This window comes from Nilaparvata lugens, chromosome 6 (assembly GCF_014356525.2).
Source record: "Nilaparvata lugens isolate BPH chromosome 6, ASM1435652v1, whole genome shotgun sequence".
Classification (NCBI taxonomy): Eukaryota; Metazoa; Arthropoda; class Insecta; order Hemiptera; family Delphacidae; genus Nilaparvata; species Nilaparvata lugens.
In genome coordinates this window covers 19,982,620-20,005,168 of record NC_052509.1, presented here as the reverse complement: position 1 = coordinate 20,005,168, position 22,549 = coordinate 19,982,620, and the positions used below count along the sequence as shown (strand labels likewise).

Genomic DNA, 22,549 nt, shown 5'->3' with positions numbered 1-22,549 from the left:
AACAAAAGGTATATGTTTTGTTGCCGACATAAACATTACCACCTTCAGTAAACTAAATTTCATGCCGCAACATGTTTTAGAAATTGAGGTTACGTAGTAATTGGATCACCTGGTTTATGGCAGACTTGAAAACAACCAAGACAACCAAGAGGATTTCTGACTACCAGTGATAACTACTCTGCAGGTGGAGGGGTTTTTACCTTTTTTAAAGTGGAGACACTTCGTGAAAAGGTCAACACTTCGCATTAGAAACAAAGTGCTTTGATATTGTTTTAGTGAAAAGAGACATCACACTTCCCATAGACTTTTCAAAATAATTAATTTGCTAATTTAGCCAATGTATGGCTTTTCAGTCTGAGCAAATGCAATTAGTTCATTTAATTCAGAAGCTAGGAGAAAATATTCCTACACTTACGTACTTTTGGAACTGAAATTCATATTAGGCTACAGTAATTTTCATTTGCAGTTACGGAATCCTAGGATGTGACTTATGAACTATCAGCTAGATGAATTTTTTTGCTGAGAATGATACCCACATAATAAGCTCCAGGATATTACTTGGGTAATGTGGAGGATTATAATTAGAGATGAGCTTCAGGTGGGTTCCGAACACAACTTGACCAAATTAATCGTAATTCTTATTCAGTATTGCTGTTTTGAATATTGTTGCATCTAAATAACCACTGTGGGAATGATACGTATCAATCATTAGCGTGTTTACTGTTGAAAGCTTCAAGGAAGCGCTACGGCATATTAGTATTTAAATATTCAGCCTGTTTTTTTTTCAGTATTGTTAGTGCCCACAATTAAGCTGAGGCTTCATCGGATGTCAATTAATGGGCCAGCTATTCGTTATTTAGATAATTCTACTCATACCACTTGAAGGTTTTTCCTGAAAAATTGCTGATCTACTTTTAAATTTTTCTCAGTTGATTGCACATTTGATACACCTCAGCTTCATGGGGTTGTAATATCGTTTTAATTTATTAAGAAAAGATTCTTCTAATCTTGAACTATTGGATTTGTTTTATAGTATGTAGCCCTACAGCTAAAGTGAGGTATTGATCAGAAATCAATGATTGCAGTAGAGTATTGGTTCACTCTATATACAGGCTGGTATCTAATCGCTCAGATAAGATAAGAGGTATGCTGACTTGCGCCTGATTCTCCCGTTGGGTCGAATCCACTGATATATGAATCCACTCTAAAATGGAATTTATGAGTTGTAGAATCGCTTCCTGGTGTTTCGGATCCCACCTGATGCTGTGTAGGCTCTCGTATCTCTCATATCCATATTCGAGCCTAAAGTTTATGTGGGTAAAGAGCAACATACTCAGAAAATAGTATCCTACTATAAACAGGGAATATTCTTGACTTGAGCTTGCCACAAGTAGCTTTGTACATAACAATAGACGGCCATCATCCAAAATTCCAGAGCAGTAGAGACTTGCCTATCTTCCAGAATAAATGTGTAAGCTATTTTTAGATTAAAATTAGATTTTTAGATGGAAATAAATTCTTCAAGAAATTGTTATGCAACTATTTGGCGGCACTTTCGGATGATGATACGCCATCGATTCTACAAGTGTGGATAATGCAATGCATGAAGAAGGTATAAGGTATCAGGTGAAAATTGACATAACATTTCAAATCATCAACCTAATTTTCTTTTTCAATGAATCTTCAAAATTACTCAATAGAAAGACTCATATATTTCACTCGGCTCCTTCAAATAACTTATAATTCTTTGCCAACCTGCATTGCCTTTTAGTCAGGACCTCTGCAAAGTCTGTAACTGCTGGTCCAGTCATATTAGGCCTATGTAATTTCTAAGTATTGAATTGTAATTTCTGGTGATGGTTTCTTGATCCATTCTGAGCTGCGATCTATTAACACACTTTTTCTATGTATTTCACACAACATGCAGTCAAATATTTAAGTAAATAATCAATATATTTTACTTACTGACTGTAGTACTTTTGACCGTCTTGCGATCATTTTCAACAGTATTCACTGTTACTACAGTCAGTAAGTAAAAGATTTTGATTATTTACTTAAATATTTGACAGCATGTCGTGTGAAATACATAGAAAAAAGTGTGTTGTAATTTCTATTTCTCTAATCTCTCACATGAACTTTTCGCTTTTGGAGCCTCATAACCAGAGAAACAGTCTACTAACATTCCTATCTAGCATTCACTCATCTATCACTCATTAGATTGATTTACTTACTTATTTTAATATTACCACAGAGACAAAATAACGTATATGCTATATTTTCTCTATGGTATTACATGGATAGTTGATAGATTGTTAGAAGACTGTAAAATGTAACAGGCAAGCTCCAAGTTAGACTCATTAGACAGGCAAGCTCCAAGTTAGACTCATTAGACAGGCAAGCTCCAAGTTAGACTCATTAGACAGGCAAGCTCCAAGTTAGACTCATTAGACAGGCAAGCTCCAAGTTAGACTCATTAGACAGGCAAGCTCATTAGTCCAACTCAAAAACGTTATTTGTGGCTGAGGAAAGTCATCATAAACCTTTTTTCCATACAGTATGTAGGCCTACCAATAAACAATTGGGGTAGACCCTTTAGTATATTCACCCACCTTTCAACTTTAATTCGATTTTCAGTAGAAATTTTTTATAATAATGTTTTTTCATGTTTGTAATTTCATTCGAAAAATGATTGAAATCTCTTGAGACGCAAAGAATCAGGAAGGAAGCAATTTGTGCAGAAGAGGCCATTATCTTCTTAATTATACGTTTTGTTTTATTATGGCTTAAGTTGTTTTTTTATTTATATCTAGATTTAAACTATTGATGAAATCTAACTTGTCTATTTCCGTTTCAGATACAGTCCGGTCCTCTGGAGTCTTTTGCTTGAATCGCCGTTGTTGAGGTGTTCTTTCTAATCAGCCAGCGGCCTCCGTTGGAAAGAATTTAAAATTCAATTGGATGAAGTAGATATTTGGTGCTGCCTGTCGATTACCACGGAATCCCAAGCTTTTCATCTCAGGTACCGTTATACATTTAACATTAACCATTTGTAAAAACGTTGAAAAAGATTTACTATGTACAAATATCATTCAAATCACATTGATTTCTTGTTTTTTGTATTGTGATGAAATTTGTTGAGAATGGATTCGTTGTATGATTCACAAAGTGATTCTGTTCTCTAGATAGTAAACAGAGAAAACCTTGTTCAACAAGATGCAATGAGCCGCTAAGATCTTCATAATAATAAGATGTTGTACGAGGCAGGTTCATAAAGTAAATTATAATATAAAGTAAATTCATAAAGTAGCCGAAGGAATTTCATATTTGAAGTTTCGGCTACTCAGACGTGAATAACTGGATTATAAGGTTAGATATTAAACAAATCTCTCACCAATTGCGGAATCAGCTTTCTCATCTGTTTTTAAACTTGATAGGGAAATCCTCCACCACAAAGTTGAAAACCACAAGAAAATCGTGATAACCGATTGTTGGCATTGTCAAAGCATAATTCAATTTGGATATATGAATCAATGAAAAACCATCAACTCTTCTAGACACTTTGTGCCCCCAGAAAAATTGGGGAGAACGATTCAGAAGAGAAGGAGAGATTAGCTGACAAAGGGAGTCTACCTCCTGCTCAAGAATGCCACACCAACTGCTCTTAATGGGATGTCCTGTCCCTTATCTAGCAACCTCAGATTACCCATCTCTTGATGCCTCACTTCCTGATGCCTCACATTGATGGTAAACATTTTTTCGCCACACTGCGCAGAAAGCAGCTGTTTTCCAGTCCCTACGTAGATCTGAAAGACATTGTTTGCAGACGACTCTAATCTGACGTCAGAACAGGTTTCTTTCCGGTCTAGGCCAGAAAGAGTACCCTTTCCAGCCGCTAACATGGAACTAAGAAAGGTGATCAAAAAACAGCTGATCAAAAAACTTTTCATTATTTGTGTTCATTATTCAATAATTAAAACATTTATAATAATATCATCTTATTGTCATTTGAAAGAATAAAAAATTATAAACTCAACCTCCCACATAATTAATTCAACATCATCTTTCAGGTTATTCAGACAAATCAGAATAAAAAATAAAAATACTTGGACAATTTCCTGATATTCAGATTACCTCAGATTTGCTAGAGCTATCACCTTTCACTTCTGCTTTCGGAAGTGCTTAGTAAACAACTATTCTCATATATATTTTGTTTATTTTTGTGTGTGGCGAAAAATAGCGTTCGCACCACGAGCAAAAATGTTTTTCCGGCTCTCAATCTTTTCTAGTCCGAGGCCCCCGATTTCGAGCCGGAAAAATCTCATTTTCTGCTCTATGTGCGAAATATACTATTCCAGCGCCGAGGAGTTGTAGGAGCAGATGGAAAAGTTGGCGAAGGGTTAGTGAAATATTTGTTCGACGTCTCTCGCGAAATACTACAGTTGTCAACGTATTGACCTCTAAGGCCGATTGCAGACTAATCACTATCGCATGTGGGATGTGGGCCGACAAACCACATAACAATACGACTAACGCAGAGTCTTTCACACTACATTCGAGAAAACGCTCATTAGTGCGATTGTGGTACAGAAGCTAGGGGAAGCGTAGTGCTCAAACCAGTGGTACCACAATCAGAAGGAAAATAATCGCTTACCACAGCGCGCAACGCCATGTGAAAGTATCAGTGCCACTGCCATGCCTGCCAATTCATTCTGTATGCGCTGCGTTTATGGTACCACAGAAGGAAAATAGTAGCTCCCACATCCCACATGCGATAGCGGTTCGTCTGCAACCGGCCTAACCGGTCTCGCAAGGCAGGGAAGGAAGTCTAAAACGTCTGAGTATCTCTGAACTCTAAAATTGAAATTCCTTTAGCCATGAGAGCCTCATTACAATTAAATTTATGGACATACCTCTTAGTTTTCTACTAAAAATTTCTAGAGGTTTGTTCTCAAATCCGTATTAACTTAATACTGTACTTTTGATACCTTCATGAAACTCAGTATGGCTGTAATCATAATCAAGGAATAATACAAATAATTTTGATGAATATATTGATATCGAACATTATCAAATTGACAACACGCTCCATCACTTTTCCATGATCGTTCACCAAGTCCAATGACTTGCTGTATTCCGCACGGCTTACAGGCTGCGTTAATCCACGCCCATCTAAAAGTTGGGTTTTTAGAACAAGCTCAATATAGATATAGGCTATTTTTCATTGTTTTTGTTGTAGATCCATTCTTTCCTCTACTCAAGTAATTTTGTACTAGATACTTTGTAAGTAGGAAGTTTTTATTATTCACTGTTGTTATGGTGCTAGTTCTTGAAACTTTTTTCTTGGATGTTATTTTTTCATGATTTGTCTTTTTTAGGAATTACAATCATTAGAAGGTGGCAATAGTGATGTTGGAACAACGACGATCAACATAACAGGTATCAACAGAAGAAGCTCATCAATCCATGGTTGACATTGGATCGACTGGACCCTGAACCACAATTTTTCAGTAGTGACATTCTATTGAATTTATTATTTATCAATGAGTTCGGTTTTGTGTATTGCAAGTTCAATGTAGATAATGTTGTGTAATTTGGTTGTAATCGTTTGGTGATTTTATCACTTAAACGGTTTGACCTGAAGTGCTAAACTCAATATCAAATATAGGCGAAACCATTTCTTCTCTTTTTTGAACATCGCTTGAGTTTTACTTGAGCCGATTTTCATAAAAAATCTACACGCTTTGCACATTCATATAATTTAGGAACTGTTTCATTTTGATTCATTGCTATATTAGTAGGAACGAATATGAATAGTATCAATATGAATATGAATATGATGAATATGGGTGGTATGGGCATGAATATGGGTATGAATATGAATATGGGAATGAATATGAATAATATGCCTAATATGAGTATGAATATTCCAAAATCTTCACTAGAAGATATTTCTAACTCTTTCAAAGAGAAAAAGAAAAGAAAGCCTAAAAACAGTAATAATCCTGGAATGAGTAAGAAAAGCAATGGCCCTGGAAAGGGGAAAAAGGGTGCCGCAGCGGCTAAAAAAGCCAACAGCTCTGCAGCAAGTAAAGAAGGTGAGGAAAAAGAATCGAAACATAAATTTAAGCATATTAAAACTTTGGAGAAGGATACTGTGTTGAACGTGGTGGAATATTTTCGAAAAGCCAACCCTGATAAAAGTGTGGACTTTGCGATGGGCAAAGCAGGTGAAGCAACGGGCATCAGCAAGCGCTCTGTCTACAGATTGAGAGCTGAACAACTGAAAAAAGGAGACGGTAAAACACCTCCCAAGAAAGGAAAGAAGAAATATTTGAATAAAAACAGCCGAGCAGTGAAGTATGATTTCTTTACAATTAGTGGCATAAGGAAAATTGTGCATTCATTATTCAAAAGAAACATCCCTCCCACCTTAAAACAAGTTTTGCTTAAGGTCAATGCAGATACTACTTTAGAAAATTTCAAGAAGCTTGCATTGTATCGGTTACTTCTTGATTCAGGATTCACGTTTATGAAGAATAACAAAAAATCGTTAATGGTTGAGAAAGATGATTTGATCATATCTAGACATGCTTATTTGAGGGAAATCAAAGGAAGTTTAAAATTCAAGACGCCGATTGTTTACATCGGAGAAACGTATGTGTATGTTGGCCAGGACGCGCAGAGAGACGTGGTGGTGCCTACCACCTCAACCTCAATTCCAAACGATGCTGTTTTACCTGGATGCAAATTTCGGCCAAAAGACTTTGCCGATAAAGGACCTCGCTATGTCATTGTTCATGCTGCGACGAAACAAGGATTTTTGAAGAAAGCAAAACTGATGTACCTGGCCCAGAACATCAAAGACTTTCATCCCAGTTCATCAACGTTTGAAAAATGGTTCAAGGAACAACTGTTGCCGAATCTTCAGCCCAATTCAATAATTGTTTTCGATAGTGGCATCTACAATGCAACCACCAGTCATGTTCCGAATGCAAAAAGTTCGAAAGAAGAACTCAAATTTTGGTTGATTTCGAAAAATGTTCATCTTCCTGAAGATAGTCTAATTAGGGAACTGGTAAATGAAGTGGACAAAGTGAAACATTTGTATTGCACAAGTATGGTGGATGAGATGGCAAGGTACCATGGCTTCAGGATTGTCAAGCTCCCACCTCAACATTCCGAACTCAATCCCATAGAGTTCGCCTTCAACCAAGTTAAGGAGATAATTGCTGTGCAAGCTTCCCAGACCAGAGAGGAAATCACCACTCGTACCATTGATCAGGCATTTGAGGCGGTTACTGCACAAAATTGGAGAAACTTTTTCAAATATGTAGAAAAGACTGAACAGACAATGTGGGATGTTGATAACATACAGGACAATGTGGAGCCCTTGATGAGTCAACTGACGCCTTCATCAGACGACGACGACTCTTCTGATGAAGAATCAGTCACTCCTCAAGCTACTCCAGGTAGAAAGCGTAAGAATAAGAATATGATGATGCCTGATGCACTTCAGCAGCAGCAGCAGCATCAACAGCAGCAGCAGCAGCAGCATCAGCATAAGCTAATGCATGATGCTCACCAACATAAGCTGATGAGTTTTGCCAACAATGCTGTTCAGAACATGCAGAACACAGGTGCGGGACAGATGCTGCTGCCACAACTCCCACAAATCCCACAAATCTCTCAAATCCCACAAATCCCCCAACTCTCTCATCTTCAACAAATCCCGCAACTCCCACAACTCCCACATCATTAATCACTATCAAAATATTCAACATTTCATGTTTCTCGTTTTTGAATCAAACATGTTATAGAGTCAAAGTATTTTTATCAGGCAAATTTGAAACTGATCCCTTGAAAATGTTCAGTTTCATTGAAGCGTGATGCAAATCAGTTAGGGGAGAGTAAAAAAGAACTGGATAAATGACTTATCAGTGGGCACTGCTGTCCCCACCATCAATGCATGTTAGTTCTGTGATTGAACTTGTAGTGTCGTGACTAAGGATGGACTCATGACTAAGTGCACGAGGAAGTTTGTCAATAAACTTATAACATTATTAGAATTCGCTTGGATCATATTAATATTCACATAAACCAACATTATATTCCTTAGAATAACTACATAACCATAAGCGAGAAGTGAAAGGAATAAAAGCGTAAATAACTATGGTACGTTTGTTTGAAGAATTATACGAATGTTTTTCTATTGTTCGATTTCGTGCAAAGAATTAATTTATTAATTATCATAATTTCATTATACTTTGTTTTTCTTTTATATTTATGTTTTAATATCACGTTGAATAATATTTCATGTGATTTGTATTTGTAATTTTCTCGAAGTATAGCCTATTATGTTTTATGTTACTAGCAATTATAGTATTAAGAATTGATGAGATGCTTATAATATTCTTCCATGTTGAACACTGACAGCAGTAACTGTTGTGTAATAGTAATAGTGGCACTTATCTCTTCGAATATCCCAATTTTTCAATATTATAATTACAAGTTTAAATATTCAAATAAAATACTACTTGTAGGCTATCTGTTTGATTATTTTTAAAAGTATGGGTTTTCACTTGAAATCACTAACTTTCAAATTGTTTAATGATAAATAGGAGTTTGTAAAAGTAGTCTAATGTAGATTCGTTAAAACAACGAGTCTTGAAAGTCAATAGTAATTCTTTTATTGTTTGAAATGTTGGCTGTGAGTCAGTGATTTCAAGTAAAGATCCATCATCTAATTGAACACCTCTGTTGAAATCTCACATCATAATACAGTAAGAAATTCCAAACTTTAAAGAAATCTCAACTAGAAAGTACAACAAAATTTTATCATTTAGATAACTCTTTTAGCCGTTTTTCAACTGCTTACTGTCTCTGTCAGTAGGCACAAAGTAGCCTATATTTGTAAGTAAGATAGTAGTGTTTGCGCTCACAATGGTTGTGGCTATGAACCAACTCGGTATCTACTCATCGTACTCGAAACCTAATTTAAAATCTCCTATAGAAGATGATCCTAAATCAAGATCTAATTTAGATCTCCTAAATGATCAGGAATCATTCAAATGAATCATTCTCAGGAATTATTATCCTGAAATGATTTCTCATCAGCTTCTTTGGATTATAAGATTATCGTTACAACCTATGTATGGAGATAAACTCATTCAATCTTTTTTCTTCTTCTTTCTCTCTGCCCCGCTCGTGCCTCACAGCGTCGGGGTAGCCTCGGACCACCGCCTCCAGTTGTCCCAATCCACAGCCAGCCTCCGCATCTGCCCCACCGTCTTTCCTCTCTCCTCTCCCAATCTTCTTATGTGCTCTTCATACGAGTACCTGGGCCGTCCTCTCTTCCTCCTACCACTCACAACCACATTTGCATATTGTTTGGCTTTCCGTTCATCATCCATCCTCTGTTTATGACCCCATCATCCTAATTGTCTCTTATCTATAACTTCTTTTATATCCTTCATTCCAATTTCATCCCTGATCCGTTCACTTCTTATTCTATCTCTCAACGTTCTTCCCGCCGTTCTTCTGTGGCACTTCATTGCAACTGCCCCAATTCTGCTCATTTGCTGTGATTTTAAGGGCCAACTTTCCTCTGCGTATAAAACTATAGGCTCTATGATGCTTTTGTATACTCTATTCTTCACTGTGGTACTCACTTCTTTCTTTCCAAAAATACATTCTCTTGTACCATAGAAAGCCCGACTAGCTTTAGAGATTCTATTTCTTATTTCTTTATCCAATTTTCCATCTTCATTGATGACTGTTCCCAGATACTCATATGATTCCACCTGTTCCATCCGATGCCCCTCCACTTCAATCACCACTCTTTCTCCCTCATTTCCATTTACCACCATCACTTTACTCTTATTTACATTCAATTTCATTCCTTTCCTCTTTATTTCCTTATTCCACTCAGTTACAGCTTCTTTTAATTTTCTTTCTGAGTCTGCAATCAGCACTATGTCATCAGCAAACAACATGGCTTGAACCAAGATTGGCCTTAAATTCCAACGACCCACCATTGTTCTTTCTGCCCTCCGCTTGCAAATCTTATGTATTTCGTCCATTATGACAATAAAAAGTAGTGGACTCAAGCTGTCGCCTTGCTTTATTCCCTTTTTCATTTGCAAAGGTCTTGAAACGTGTCCGCAAACTCTAACCACTGCAAATACCTCATTGTACACACTTTTTATTGCGCGCTGTAATTTAAGAGGAACATTTTTCGCAGCCAGTGCTTCCCATATTACTTCTTTTGGCACAGTATCGAATGCTGCTCGGAGATCCAAGAATGCAAGGTGAACCTGTTTTCCTTTCTCTATAAATTTCGAACATATGGATCTTGGTGAGAAAACATGATCCTGAGTCTGTCTGCCAGGTCTAAAGGCACATTGTTCTTCCTCAATCTGTTCCTCTACCACATTCCGAAGTCTCTTCTCTAAAATGCGTGTGTACACTTCAAGTACTACTGATGACACTGCACACTGCTCTGTAGTTCTCGCAGTCGGGGGAGCTACCTTTTTTGTGCAGTGGGATTATTACATTTTGTTTCCATTCTTCTGAATCTTTTCTTGGTCCCATAGTTGCTGTATCAATCTAGTGAGGCTATTCAATAGATTCTCACACCCTTTCTTTAGGTACTCAGCTTCAATATCATCGATACCTGCTGATTTTCCATTTTTTAATCTTTGAATGGCATCTTCCACTTCATCCTTTGTTATATCCGCATTCATTTGGTCCTCTTCATTTCCATTATCATTCACATCCATATCCATTTCTTGATCATGCCCATCCTGATTAAACTTGCCCTCAAAGAATTTTCTCCAAGTTTCCAGTACATCTTGAGTGGATGACATCATCTTTCCATCCTCATCCTTAACAGATCTTGCCTGTTTTCCAAACTTTCCTCTTAGACTCTTGCAAACTGTCCAGAATTTCTTAACATCAGATCTGTAATTTTCGTTTCATTTCCAAACTCCTCCCAGGCCTTGCTCTTTGATTCCTTTACAGCCCTTTTAGCGTCATTTCTGCACTGTATGTATGTCAGCCAATCTTCATTCCTTCCAGATCTTATATACTTTTTATATGCCTTCTTCTTGTCTTTTACTTTATGTTTCACTTCCTCCGACCACCATTTTGTCCTTCTCTTGAATTTTCCAACTTTTCTTTGGCCACATACTTTAATTGAGGCTCTTAGTAGCGACTCTTTAATTGCGTTCCATTGAAATTCGATGTTTGTGAACAAATTGTCTTCTACTATCTATGTTTCACTAGCAGCCAATTCTCTTTCAACTTCTTTCTGGAATTCATTTTGTTTGTCCAATCTTTTTAATTCCGCGCATTTGACCCTTTCATACTTCCTCTGCTTTATTGTGGCTATCCTTTGGAACCTAGTGTTGGCAACCAGTAGTTTATGATCTGAATCAATCTCCGCACCTCTTATAACTTTAACATCTTTGACAGCATATCTCAAATCGGATGGGTAAAGAAAATAGTCGATGATGCTTTGGGTGTCTCTGCCTTCTGCTACAAAAGTGATTTTGTGTATGGTCTTATGGATAAACCATGTATTCTCAATCAGCATTTGGTGATCTATACAAAAGTCCAAAATTCGCTTTCCGTTATCATTCAGTATCGACTCACCAGCATGCTTTCCCATACAGCCATGCCACTGCTCATAGTCATTTCCAATCTTTCCGTTGAAATCACCCATTATAAAAGCTTTTCGACCTGTCTCTACTTCTGCTACTGTTCTTCTTAGATCCTCCCAGAAATCTTCTTCTCCCACCACATCCGAATCTTTAGTTGGCCCATACACCTGTACAATTGAAATCTTTACTTAAAGGTCAATATCTATTCTCACAATCCTGGGACTTATGGCACTCCATCCACTTACTAAGTTGTTTGTATTCTCGTCTACTATGATGCCTTCTCCACCCTTCACTCGACCTGCATCTGTTGTTCCAGAATACCTGAGCACATATCCGTCGTCCAACTGGCTCTCCCCACATCACTCTCCTTCGTATCTCACTCATTCCCAAAACACTCATTTTATATTTTTTCACCTCCTCCACTATTTCAATTTCTTTTCCGGTCAAAGTGCGCAGATTCCAATTCCCAAATCGTAAGTCAAGTGTCTTGTCCAATTTCTTATTCCTAAAATTCCGGTCCCGTCCGAGGCTATGTAATGTTCATTCAATCTTGACGTAATATACCTTTCATTAGACACTTTTTCCACATCATGCTTTGGTAATGAACCAACCAAAGCATGGATGTAGCCAGGGGGGGGAAATGTATACATGTATCTGTTCCAAATACATGAATATTAATATAAGAAAATATAGGCTATCAGTTTACAAATCATATGAATAATATATGATTGTGATTATATTGATTGATATAAATAAGAAATGTTTATTATTAATGCATGTTCCCCTCAACATGAGAGCACCAGTATGTGCATGAAATGCTTACGCAGTATTTTGCAGAGTATCAACGTTGTAATGTATTATCAAATCAAATAGAATTCAATGCCAAGGTGTTCACCATAGCAACCACGATTTCTGTAATTATTACTGTGATCTTTACCCTATATTTAAGGGGTTAAGAGGAGCGGGGGAAAAGGTAGCAATTAGATCCACTCTTTGTGATCCAGTTCTTTGCCTCTCCTCCTCCAAACTCTATTCCTGGCTACGCCCTTGAACAAAAGTTAACTCTTTAAGTGATCAAGTTACCATTTAAGTGTGGTATTAATCAGAAAACAATGATTCTAGTAAAACGGAACCGGCTGACTATTATCGCGCTAGTAGCTAATCGTTCGAATAAGATAAGAGAAATGTACCGTTGAACGGGTGATAACTTTATTCGTAAATATAATTTATTTGTTCAAGAATCGTATAAAATAGTTAAAAAAATAATTACCATGTATAATTAATTTTCTGAGTCATGGAGAGGTTCACAATATAAGTTAGGCCTATATTTTAAAAGTTTGAAAACAAATATTAAATTATTTAGGATACATCAAGTTGAGAAAATGGTTATTGCTTTTTTATATTTATTTATTCAACTACGAAATGTGATCAACAACATCTTTCAGAATGAATACCGGTATGCATCTTATTTTCAGGAGTTGAGAGAAGATACATAACAATACTCCAAGAAATTGTTATGTAACTTGTTGATGGTACAATCGTCAAAGATGTGACTATATATACAGTATTCTAATATGACAATAATTGTATCTACCAAATTGACATGCATGTAATATTGTAGTGAATCATCATCTTAGCCTACCCCTACATCAAACAAGAAGAATTGAATATTTTTGTGTTGTAGAATCAATTTTTCACTTTCCATTAGCATACCTATATAAATTACATTATAATTTGACTCGTATAATATTTTCTTGAAGTTTTAAATCTTATCTCTAGTAAGTGATATGCTTATCAGATTAACTGATCATAAACTAAATAGGCCTAGGTCCTAAAATATATTAATAAATCTGTAATATAAACCGAATAACTGGAGAACTGTTTTTAGAAATAATGATGTGGAATTTTAATAACTGTCCAGTTTGGTAATGCAAGGAACTTATCATTAGAAGTTGTTATTGGAATAGCGGGATGGACTGAACTCAGTAAATAAAGTGATAACCTTGAAAGACATTGTGTGCGTTCATTAGAGCAGAGTTCAATCATGAATAGTCGGTTATTACTACTGAGTCACGATAACATTATTTTTAGTTTCACTGACAATTGAAGCAGCGCGGGCGTTCATTTTGACAAGAAGTAGAGATTGTGCCGGTAAGTATCTTTTATTTACTCGATAATTTTGCTCAATTTTTACTTTTTACATTCAAATTACTTAATATATACTGACTATAAATCAAACTGATTTTTTATTGCATTACGGTATTTGAATCACTAATATAATAATATGGAGCTTATGTTTCCTGTAACAGAGTTTATTTTAAGTATGTGATTCTAAGGAGACATCTCTGTCACGTTTCCAATATATGAAATAATTATAATATCCTATATATTTTTTTAACTATACTGTTTGTAAAATGTAATGTAAGGTGATTAAGTGGCATTAAATTCATGAAAAATTGGGAAAATTGAAATCAGGCTAGTTAGAAGCGAAAAAAATGATCAAATATTAGCCTGCTAAAAATGACTTTCGTTTAATCTTCATAGTTTCATTTATATGTTTAGGTAGGTAAAGGTTCTTATGAATCAAACATGTATTGAATGAATAAGACATTCTATTCGTCCTTATGTAAATATATTATGTCATATTAGAAGAGCATCATTATAATTAATAATTAAATAGTATACACTAGGTTGAGAATGAAACACTTAACATGTAGGTATCCTCCTACTTCATAATCCTTGACCTTGCTGTTAATGATTAGGCTATACCAGTACTATTTATTACTACCTACCAGCATGCCACAAATCAATCTCATCTACAAAAAAGGGCAAAGTGAGACAAAAAAAATTGAGCCATTCAAAATCAACATTCCAACGCAAGTAGGTAAAAGTGATTACTCGCTTCATCTACATTCTCAAAACATTAAAGTTTTTATTTCTGTTGTACAGTAAGCTTACCATACTTTGATAAATTTCGGTTGAAAAAAACCCGAAAATTCAAAGAATGAGTATTGAAAAACAATTTTTGAAGAATGATCTTCCTTGGATGATGAGATGAACTATAATTGTTTATGGAAATTAATAACCTTTTGGATTTGAACAGCATAAAATGCACACTGATGATTGCGGCGTGTGAAGCATAATTTGGTAGGATTCAAATAAAATGAAACCGTTTCAAATTGAAATGTTACGTCTTTATTCAGTTCAACAGTTCTACTTCTCAACAGTATTCACTGGACAGGTTTTGTGTAAAAATTCATCAATAAAATTTCAACAGTCTTCTAGTTTTCACATGAATCATCAATTTCCAACCAATATTGATCCATATCAATCTGATAAATAATTTTAATACTTAATTGATTAATATTAAGTAATGATTGAGTAGACTCCTTAATCCGCTGATAAAAGTAATCACATGAATATATTCAGAAAAAAACATCACCAACTTTACTTGTATTTTATTTCCAAATAAGCCACTGTGAAATATGCTATAATTTATATCAAGACTTCATTTCAAGCTGGATGAGGGTTTTTTATAATACATTAGGCAATAAAAATGTATATCGTATATTCAAAGTTCACTACTGTTGTCATGATTTTAATATCTTTGTGTAGTATGCCTAGGCTACGCACTCACAATCTCTTACTATTTTGGTAAAAACTATAGTACCGTATTTTGTGAATAATCTATCAACATATTATGCTCATAATGTTCCTTCTCATTTATTTTATAAAGGTTATAGAAGATTTGAATGAGAGACTTGATAAGAGCAGAGAACTGACTCCACCTCTGCACGACTCAGCCTTCACCTACGGTTTCAATTCCAACAAATTGAAAAGCATCATACACTTCTGGAGAAATAAATACAATTGGCGTCAGAGAGAAAAATATCTGAATTCTCTTCCCCAGTTCAAGACTAATATTGGTAGTGTGGAAATTCATTTTATTCATGCGAAACCATCACAACAGACAAAGGTATGATTATTTATAAAATATATGTTGATTATTTTGCAGTTATCAAGGCATTCAAGCTATGGCTATCTCAAATAAATACTATACAGGTAGTTACCGTACTGTGTTGTGGAAAGTTTTGAGTAACCTGTGATAAAACATAAATCTAAGCACAAAAAGTGAAAAATCAATTTGGATATTCCACTAAAGTAGAACTATATATCTTTTAAATGATGTTGATAAAAAATACAACTGTCACGTGAGTTGCATCCTTTAAATGATTTTATGGGTCTTAGTAGAAGTAGAACATTCATTTGGTTAAGAGGTATGTTGTTTGATGATTCAAGAGAACAGTTCTCTTTATATTTCAGATATGAATTTTCTGTTACAACATAAAACCAATCACTAAAGGCGGAGCTATTAATGCATTTTTGTTGATGGTATAAAAAATAATTTTAGTGTAACGTGACTTAATATGAATAAAAATATTTGAACCAAAATTCAAACACAAACGTAAAAGATTTAACAGCACTATATATTATCAGAGAAAACTGATACTTGAACAATATCTTTACTCTATGATATTATACAGAATCTATTGGAGGCATATTATGGAATATTACTCATTTCAGATCATAAATTTTCGAAAATTTCTTCTGAATTCATTGGTGGAAGTAATAATTTTTTTCAGTTGAAAACCGTTCCATTGATACTTCTCCATGGTTGGCCTGGATCAGTGCGAGAGTTCTATGAGTTGATTCCGCTGCTCACAACTCCACAGAAAGACAGAGATTTTGTGTTCGAAGTGATCGCCCCCTCTCTGCCCGGCTATGGGTTCTCCGGAAAACCAACTGAGAAGGGTTACAACACCGTCATCTTTGCGGCGATGATGAATGACTTGATGGTGAAGCTCGGATTCCAGAAATACTATGTCCAAGGTGGTGACTGGGGGGCAGCCATTGCAGCTAATATGGCGATACTCTATCCAGAAAGGTAACTTATTCTACAACAAGTTCAGGAGTGTTCGAACCAAAATCAGAATAGAGTTTAGTTACATCATAGAAAAAAATAGCGTAAGTAGATATCCCATTGTATAGGGCGTTTATATAGCAAATTTTACTGTTATCTCCTCAAGCCGATTATTGTCGATTACTGTCAATTTTCACTGTTTTGACCGGGTGAGGATGTATGAACGGCACAATATGAGAGGCTACCAACGTCACACAGCTCCACGGGAAAGATCTACGTAGACTATCGGCTTGAGATAACAGTAAAAGTTGTGACATAAACGCCCTATACCATGGGATATCTACCTATGCTATTGTTTCTCTATGGTTACATCTTTCCATTTTGATTTGAAACCATTGTAAACAATTCAACTCTAACACATCTCTGTATTGAGAAACAAAGTTAGTATTTATTTTTCATCCCAAATTAACTCATAATACTGTAAGAATTTTGCTCCCTCCCCCAGTCCTGAAAAATGAATGTCTTTAGTAGTATTGCTGACAATTAAGACAATATCAAACTCTTAAACGCTGGAAATTGAATTGAAAAATGATTAATTTTCAATAGCAAACGTTATTTCAGTACACACAGTAGTTTATTACTCATTCATTCCAATTCTGATTACAGGGTTTTAGGTCTCCATTCAAACATGTGCTTTGTCAACTCACCATTGGAGAAACTCAAGAAGATGATTGCAAGCATTTACCCAAGCTTATTTATTGAAGAGAAGTTCATCAGCAAAGTGTATCCTGCAAAGGAGCATTTCTTTGAACTCATGCTGGAATCTGGATACTTCCATCTTCAAGCCACGAAACCAGACACAATTGGTGAGCAATTTCACTTTTCTTATGTCGGATTTACGACTTATTTGTACCATTTATAGTGATTTAAACCAAATCAAAATAGAGTTTAGTTACATCTTCTCATTTTTCTTTAGAACCATTGTAAACAGTTGAACTCTAACAATCTCTGTATCGAGAAACAAAGTTAGTATTCAATTGCAAAGAACTGCAATGAATATATTCACTATAAGGGCACAACAAATATGTAGAACATCAATTAAATGTAGGCATTGTTTCCTTGGAAGTTTAAAGAACTCTACGGAAGTGAATGTTTACAGAACTTCCTCAAGTTAAATTATTATTACAGAGACTTGACTTGTATTAACTCCATTATACATCTCAATAGGCTCACAATTTTTTTTGTGTTGAGCCTGAATATGCTGTGAGAGTTTAAACCACTGCTTTAGTTGTGGATTATATATTTTTTAATTTATTTGATATAGTCAGTCCTATCGAAAAAGTGGAAGTTAGAATACCTCCGATTACTCCGATATTGTAAATTTAATTCTTACCCTTAAAAGCTGCATTATAATTCAAAAAAATATTTAAAAATTTTATCAAGAGACCAAAGATCTTGTCAAAAAATCTGGTGTGGTACGGTACACTCACACAACTTTCCTTGCTCATTGAACTGCAAGCCTCATTCTTGAACGAGAATAATTTGAGGGAATAACATAATGACAATTGGCGCCTACATATTTAAAACTACGATCATACTATTGTATTATATTGTTTTCCTACAGTTACGTTGAAAAGTGGCCATTGCTGCACTGATTACAGAACGCAAAGAATCACTTTTCCGCTCTAGTGCGGGAAAAATTTTTCTGCACTCCAGATTTGCAACATGGCAACGCAAAAATACTTAGTAGGTTATAAGGAGCAACAGAGCAGCAAAATCAAAATGAAGTTGGTAACAGTGACTGGGCTGCTATAGTGAGCAGAGGTGCAACGAAGCACAACGCGCAAATTATTAAGTATATATTATAACCAAGGACAACATTTTTATTCAATTTGACAATAAATTAAGGTTTTTATCAATAATAAAATTACACAGAAAAACATTTGATGCATTTCAGGCAATTTTACCCATAATTACCCACTTTTCATATTCAATGGTAACTGTAGGAAAAACTTAATTAGAAATACGTGCGCAAAGTTCCTCTGCTGCACTCAAGAAACCATTCCGCCCTCGCCTACGGCTCGGGCGTAAACGTTTCTTTCGGTGCAGCAAACTGTCACTTTGCGCACTAGTTGCACAAATAACTATTTCAGAGTACATTTTCATTTTTGTAAATTGTTAAATTTGATGATTTTTCAAAAGTAAGTAAAATATCTCAACTGTGTATTCTTTTGAATAAACTGCTACCTACCTACCTTATGAACGAGAAGGAGGTTACAAACCATTTCTCAAGGATGGGGTGGGCCCCCTGTTTGTTTACCAGAAAGGAGACTCATGCCATTTGATAGAGCGGATAAATAACTATACAGGGTAGTTTGAAAAAAACCTGTCAAGTCGCTTTTGAGAAAATCGTTATAAAAATTTAACAAAATCCGTTTTTCTCAAGAATATTACAGAGCTCCTGCAATTTTCCCAAAAATGAGACTTATGTCAGTTGATAGGGTTTATAAATAGCTGCCCAGGGTATAAATTTGAAGAAAATCGTTAGAGCCGTTTTCGAAAAACCCGTAAAAAACATGGTTTTTAGTCATTCTCCGCCATTTTGAATTGAATTTTATTGAATTTCTTGTTGTCGGATTCTCATGGTATAAGGAGCTTAAATTTGAAATTTCAAGTCAATCGGTTAATTAGGAATTGAGGTATCAACACTTGAGGTATCATCATGTTTTTGTATTCAGGACCTTGAAACGTATAGAAAACTTGAAATTGGGGTACCTTAGGTTTTTTTGGAAAGCAATACTTTCCTTACCTATGGTAATAGGGCAAGGAAAGTAAAAAGTAATAATATGGATGAAAGCTTCTTAAAGAGCACTCTTTGCTTCGAACAATTACCGGGATTGGATGAACTATAAGTTAACTGAACGTCTCTTCTTATCTCTTATCTATAAAATAAAGGAAAGAAAAGGCTTAAACGGGATAGGAAATTCACGAATGAATTTGAACGTTTGAACTACTGGTATGATTAACTTGAAATTTTGCATATAGATTCTTAATTTAAAGAGGATGGTTATAGGCCTATTTGAAATTTTTCAAGATTTCAGTAGGTCAAGTTTTCAGCTTGTGAAGTTTTTAATTAGACCCTTACGGAGTACGGGTTGCCTGCAAGTGTTCAATAAAAATAAAAAATCATCACCATTTCAATAATTTTTCAACAAAGTATTTTATATAATTTTATAATTATTGTTGAACTGGATTATTTATTTTGAAGTTTCAATTGCACTTTTAAACTGAAACGTTATTGATTACTGTCCCCTATTGTTTGTTTGCCTCAAATGATCATAGCCTAGATTAATAGCATAGCCACCTCTAATACAAGGCCGCGGCATACGATATTGCAATGTCGCAGTGTAGGCCTAAAATCTAATACATGATTGGTGAAAAAGATTTAAAAAAATACCAGCTGATCTTTTTCACCAATCATGTATTAGATTCTAGGCCTACACTGCGACGTTGCAATATCGTAGTCCGCGGCCTTGTATTAGAGGTGGCTATGTTAATAGCTATTAACATTTCATAGTTTGTGCTAATGTTCATATGCCTGCTTTGAATATTGCATGAATATAATTCAGACCCTATGAAGATTTATACTAATATTAAATTAATTTTCACTATAGTGTTATGTTCAATTCAACCCTCGATTTTTTAACATTATTCTAGGAACGGCATTAACTGACTCACCGGCTGGACTCGCTGCGTATATACTGGAAAAATTTTCCACTTGGACAAACAAGAAATACCGAGACTTTCCTGATGGAAAACTCGAAGAGAAGTTCACTCTGACTAATTTACTCGATAATGTTATGATCTACTGGGTGACGGGAACTATAACATCTTCGATGAGATTGTACTCTGAAGCTTTTGCTTTAAACAGCACATCGCATGATCTTGACAGGTAATACATAAATAGAATTAGGCTATTTAAAATTATCAACTCAATTGAATACTTAAGAGACTTCACAGAATTAATGGCATTAGAATTGAAATTCATTTCAATATGGTTGTATTTATTCAATTCTAACTACTGTAGCCTATTACAAAATTGAACAATACATAGAAACTTAGCACAAGAAATGAAGCTTTCAGATAAAATACACGTTCTGACCCTTTGGGCCTCTGGGAAAAGTTTTACTCAGCAATCAGCTATTAGCTTCTAAATCACTTCGCGTTTGGAAACTCATCTAAAAATTTTGTCAATTTATCTTCCATATAATCCTTTTCATGATGTTAAAATTATTTATATTTTTACAACTTATATTGATGAATGATTTAGCATATTGGTTTCAGATATCCTAAATAGAATATTCTTCTATAATAATTAAATAAAAACACTGAGATAGATTGATAATGATGAATCAATAATTAAATATAAAGCTTTGTTAAATAATATAATATTATAGTCTTTCAGTACACAGGTGAAGCAAGTGTTTCAATTGAAAATAATAAGTAATTATCTTTATTTATCGAACTGAGAAATAATTATTTCATAAATTAAAAACTATCATGATTTTTTGACGGTTTTTCAGGCAACCTGTTGTAGTGCCAACTATTTGTGCCAGATTTCCACATGAGGTGATCTTCCAACCTGAGTTCATTCTGCGAGAGAGGTACGTAAACCTGACTCGTGTAACGGATCCTCCCAGAGGCGGCCATTTTGCTGCGTTTGAAGAGCCTCAACTGATGGCTGAAGAAATATTCTCAGGTTTCGGTGAAATTCAGAGAAGATACTATTCTAAACAATAATAAGATTGTTAAAGAACGTCTCAAGTACCGTACAAAAAAGTTTCATTACAATCATCATAATATATATTGTTCGTGTCCTATAAGTTTGAAGTGTTAAAAAAATCTAATGAGAAAAATGATTCATGAATAACAGTGTCGTAGGAGAAATTTGGAAGATTGTACGGGATATTTCTACAAGCGCTTGAGGATTGCTACTTCTGTTTCATGTATGTCATTACAAGAATTGATATACTAATATTATCTTGTTATAAAAATAAAAAATATTTTCTAGATTATATTTTCATTTTTATAGAATGGAATGTAAATAATAAAAGAAAATCACCCCACTGCTCAAATTATCAGAAATGTTGATCAGGAAATCCTACAATTTCACAAAGAAGTGGATAGACAAGTACTTTCAACATAATATCTTTTTTATAATTATTAAAATATTCTTTGTTACCCTACCAATAAACTATTATTGTACGATAAGGAGTTTTATTTCTCGATCATTAAAACAATTAATTCAACAAGGAATAAATTACAATAATGTACGTTTTGTAAATAATCATAATAGACTACGAATAAATAAGAAAATGAACTGTCGCAAAATATGATAGAATCAAGCACTAATATTCATCATCATCCATCAGGGACTAGACTTGTAAAGCCTGTTCCGGTGTCCACTGCTTCCTCGGTCTTTCGACGTCTCTTTTCCCATCCAACTGCAACTTCCAAGCTTATAGTGGAAGACGCTTAGTGACTTACGACACAGGTGATTTGTCCTATTCAATCTATATTTTTAATAATTTCTGCTAGTTGCACATTGCACTCAATTCGGATTGTTTAATTTTTTACGCAATCTCGTCTTGAATGCTACGCAGAAACATTATCTCTGAATTCGTGAATCATCATTCTTGTTCTTTGTCCATATCTCACTACCGTATGCGTCATTAAGGAATAGCCATTGTCTTATAGCTTTGGCTCTTTCCTGGCTTCACCCTTTAATGTTCGGCAAATGGTTCCACAAATTGAGTTTGACTTTTCTGAGGTACATCACGTTCTTTGTCGTAAGATATAGTCCAGTCGAATGGTCGTTCTTCAATAAACAGCCCCGAAAGAAATTTTCTTCTCTGTGTTATATGTATTTTGGGGCGCTGAATTCTTCTTCTTCTCTTCTTCTTTGCCT

General features: G+C 35.0%; 2 protein-coding genes across 2 annotated transcripts; both read left to right on the top strand.

The window, feature by feature from the left end:
* The first annotated feature begins 1,314 nt into the window (after positions 1–1,314).
* Positions 1,315–7,903, top strand: LOC111052779. The gene is made up of 3 exons (XM_039430352.1): positions 1,315–1,471; positions 2,855–3,019; positions 5,376–7,903. Exon 3 carries the CDS (start codon positions 5,807–5,809, stop codon positions 7,757–7,759), a length of 1,953 nt encoding a protein of 650 aa, XP_039286286.1. The 5' UTR covers positions 1,315–1,471; positions 2,855–3,019; positions 5,376–5,806; the 3' UTR covers positions 7,760–7,903.
* A 6,442-nt stretch (positions 7,904–14,345) lies between these two features.
* LOC111052780 (juvenile hormone epoxide hydrolase 2) lies at positions 14,346–21,852 on the top strand. Its single transcript, XM_022339562.2, has 6 exons — positions 14,346–14,540; positions 15,397–15,636; positions 16,304–16,605; positions 17,248–17,447; positions 20,299–20,533; positions 21,165–21,852. The coding sequence occupies exons 1-6, from the start codon at positions 14,415–14,417 to the stop codon at positions 21,379–21,381; spliced, it is 1,320 nt and encodes a 439-aa protein (XP_022195254.2). The 5' UTR covers positions 14,346–14,414; the 3' UTR covers positions 21,382–21,852.
* Positions 21,853–22,549: the final 697 nt, after the last annotated feature.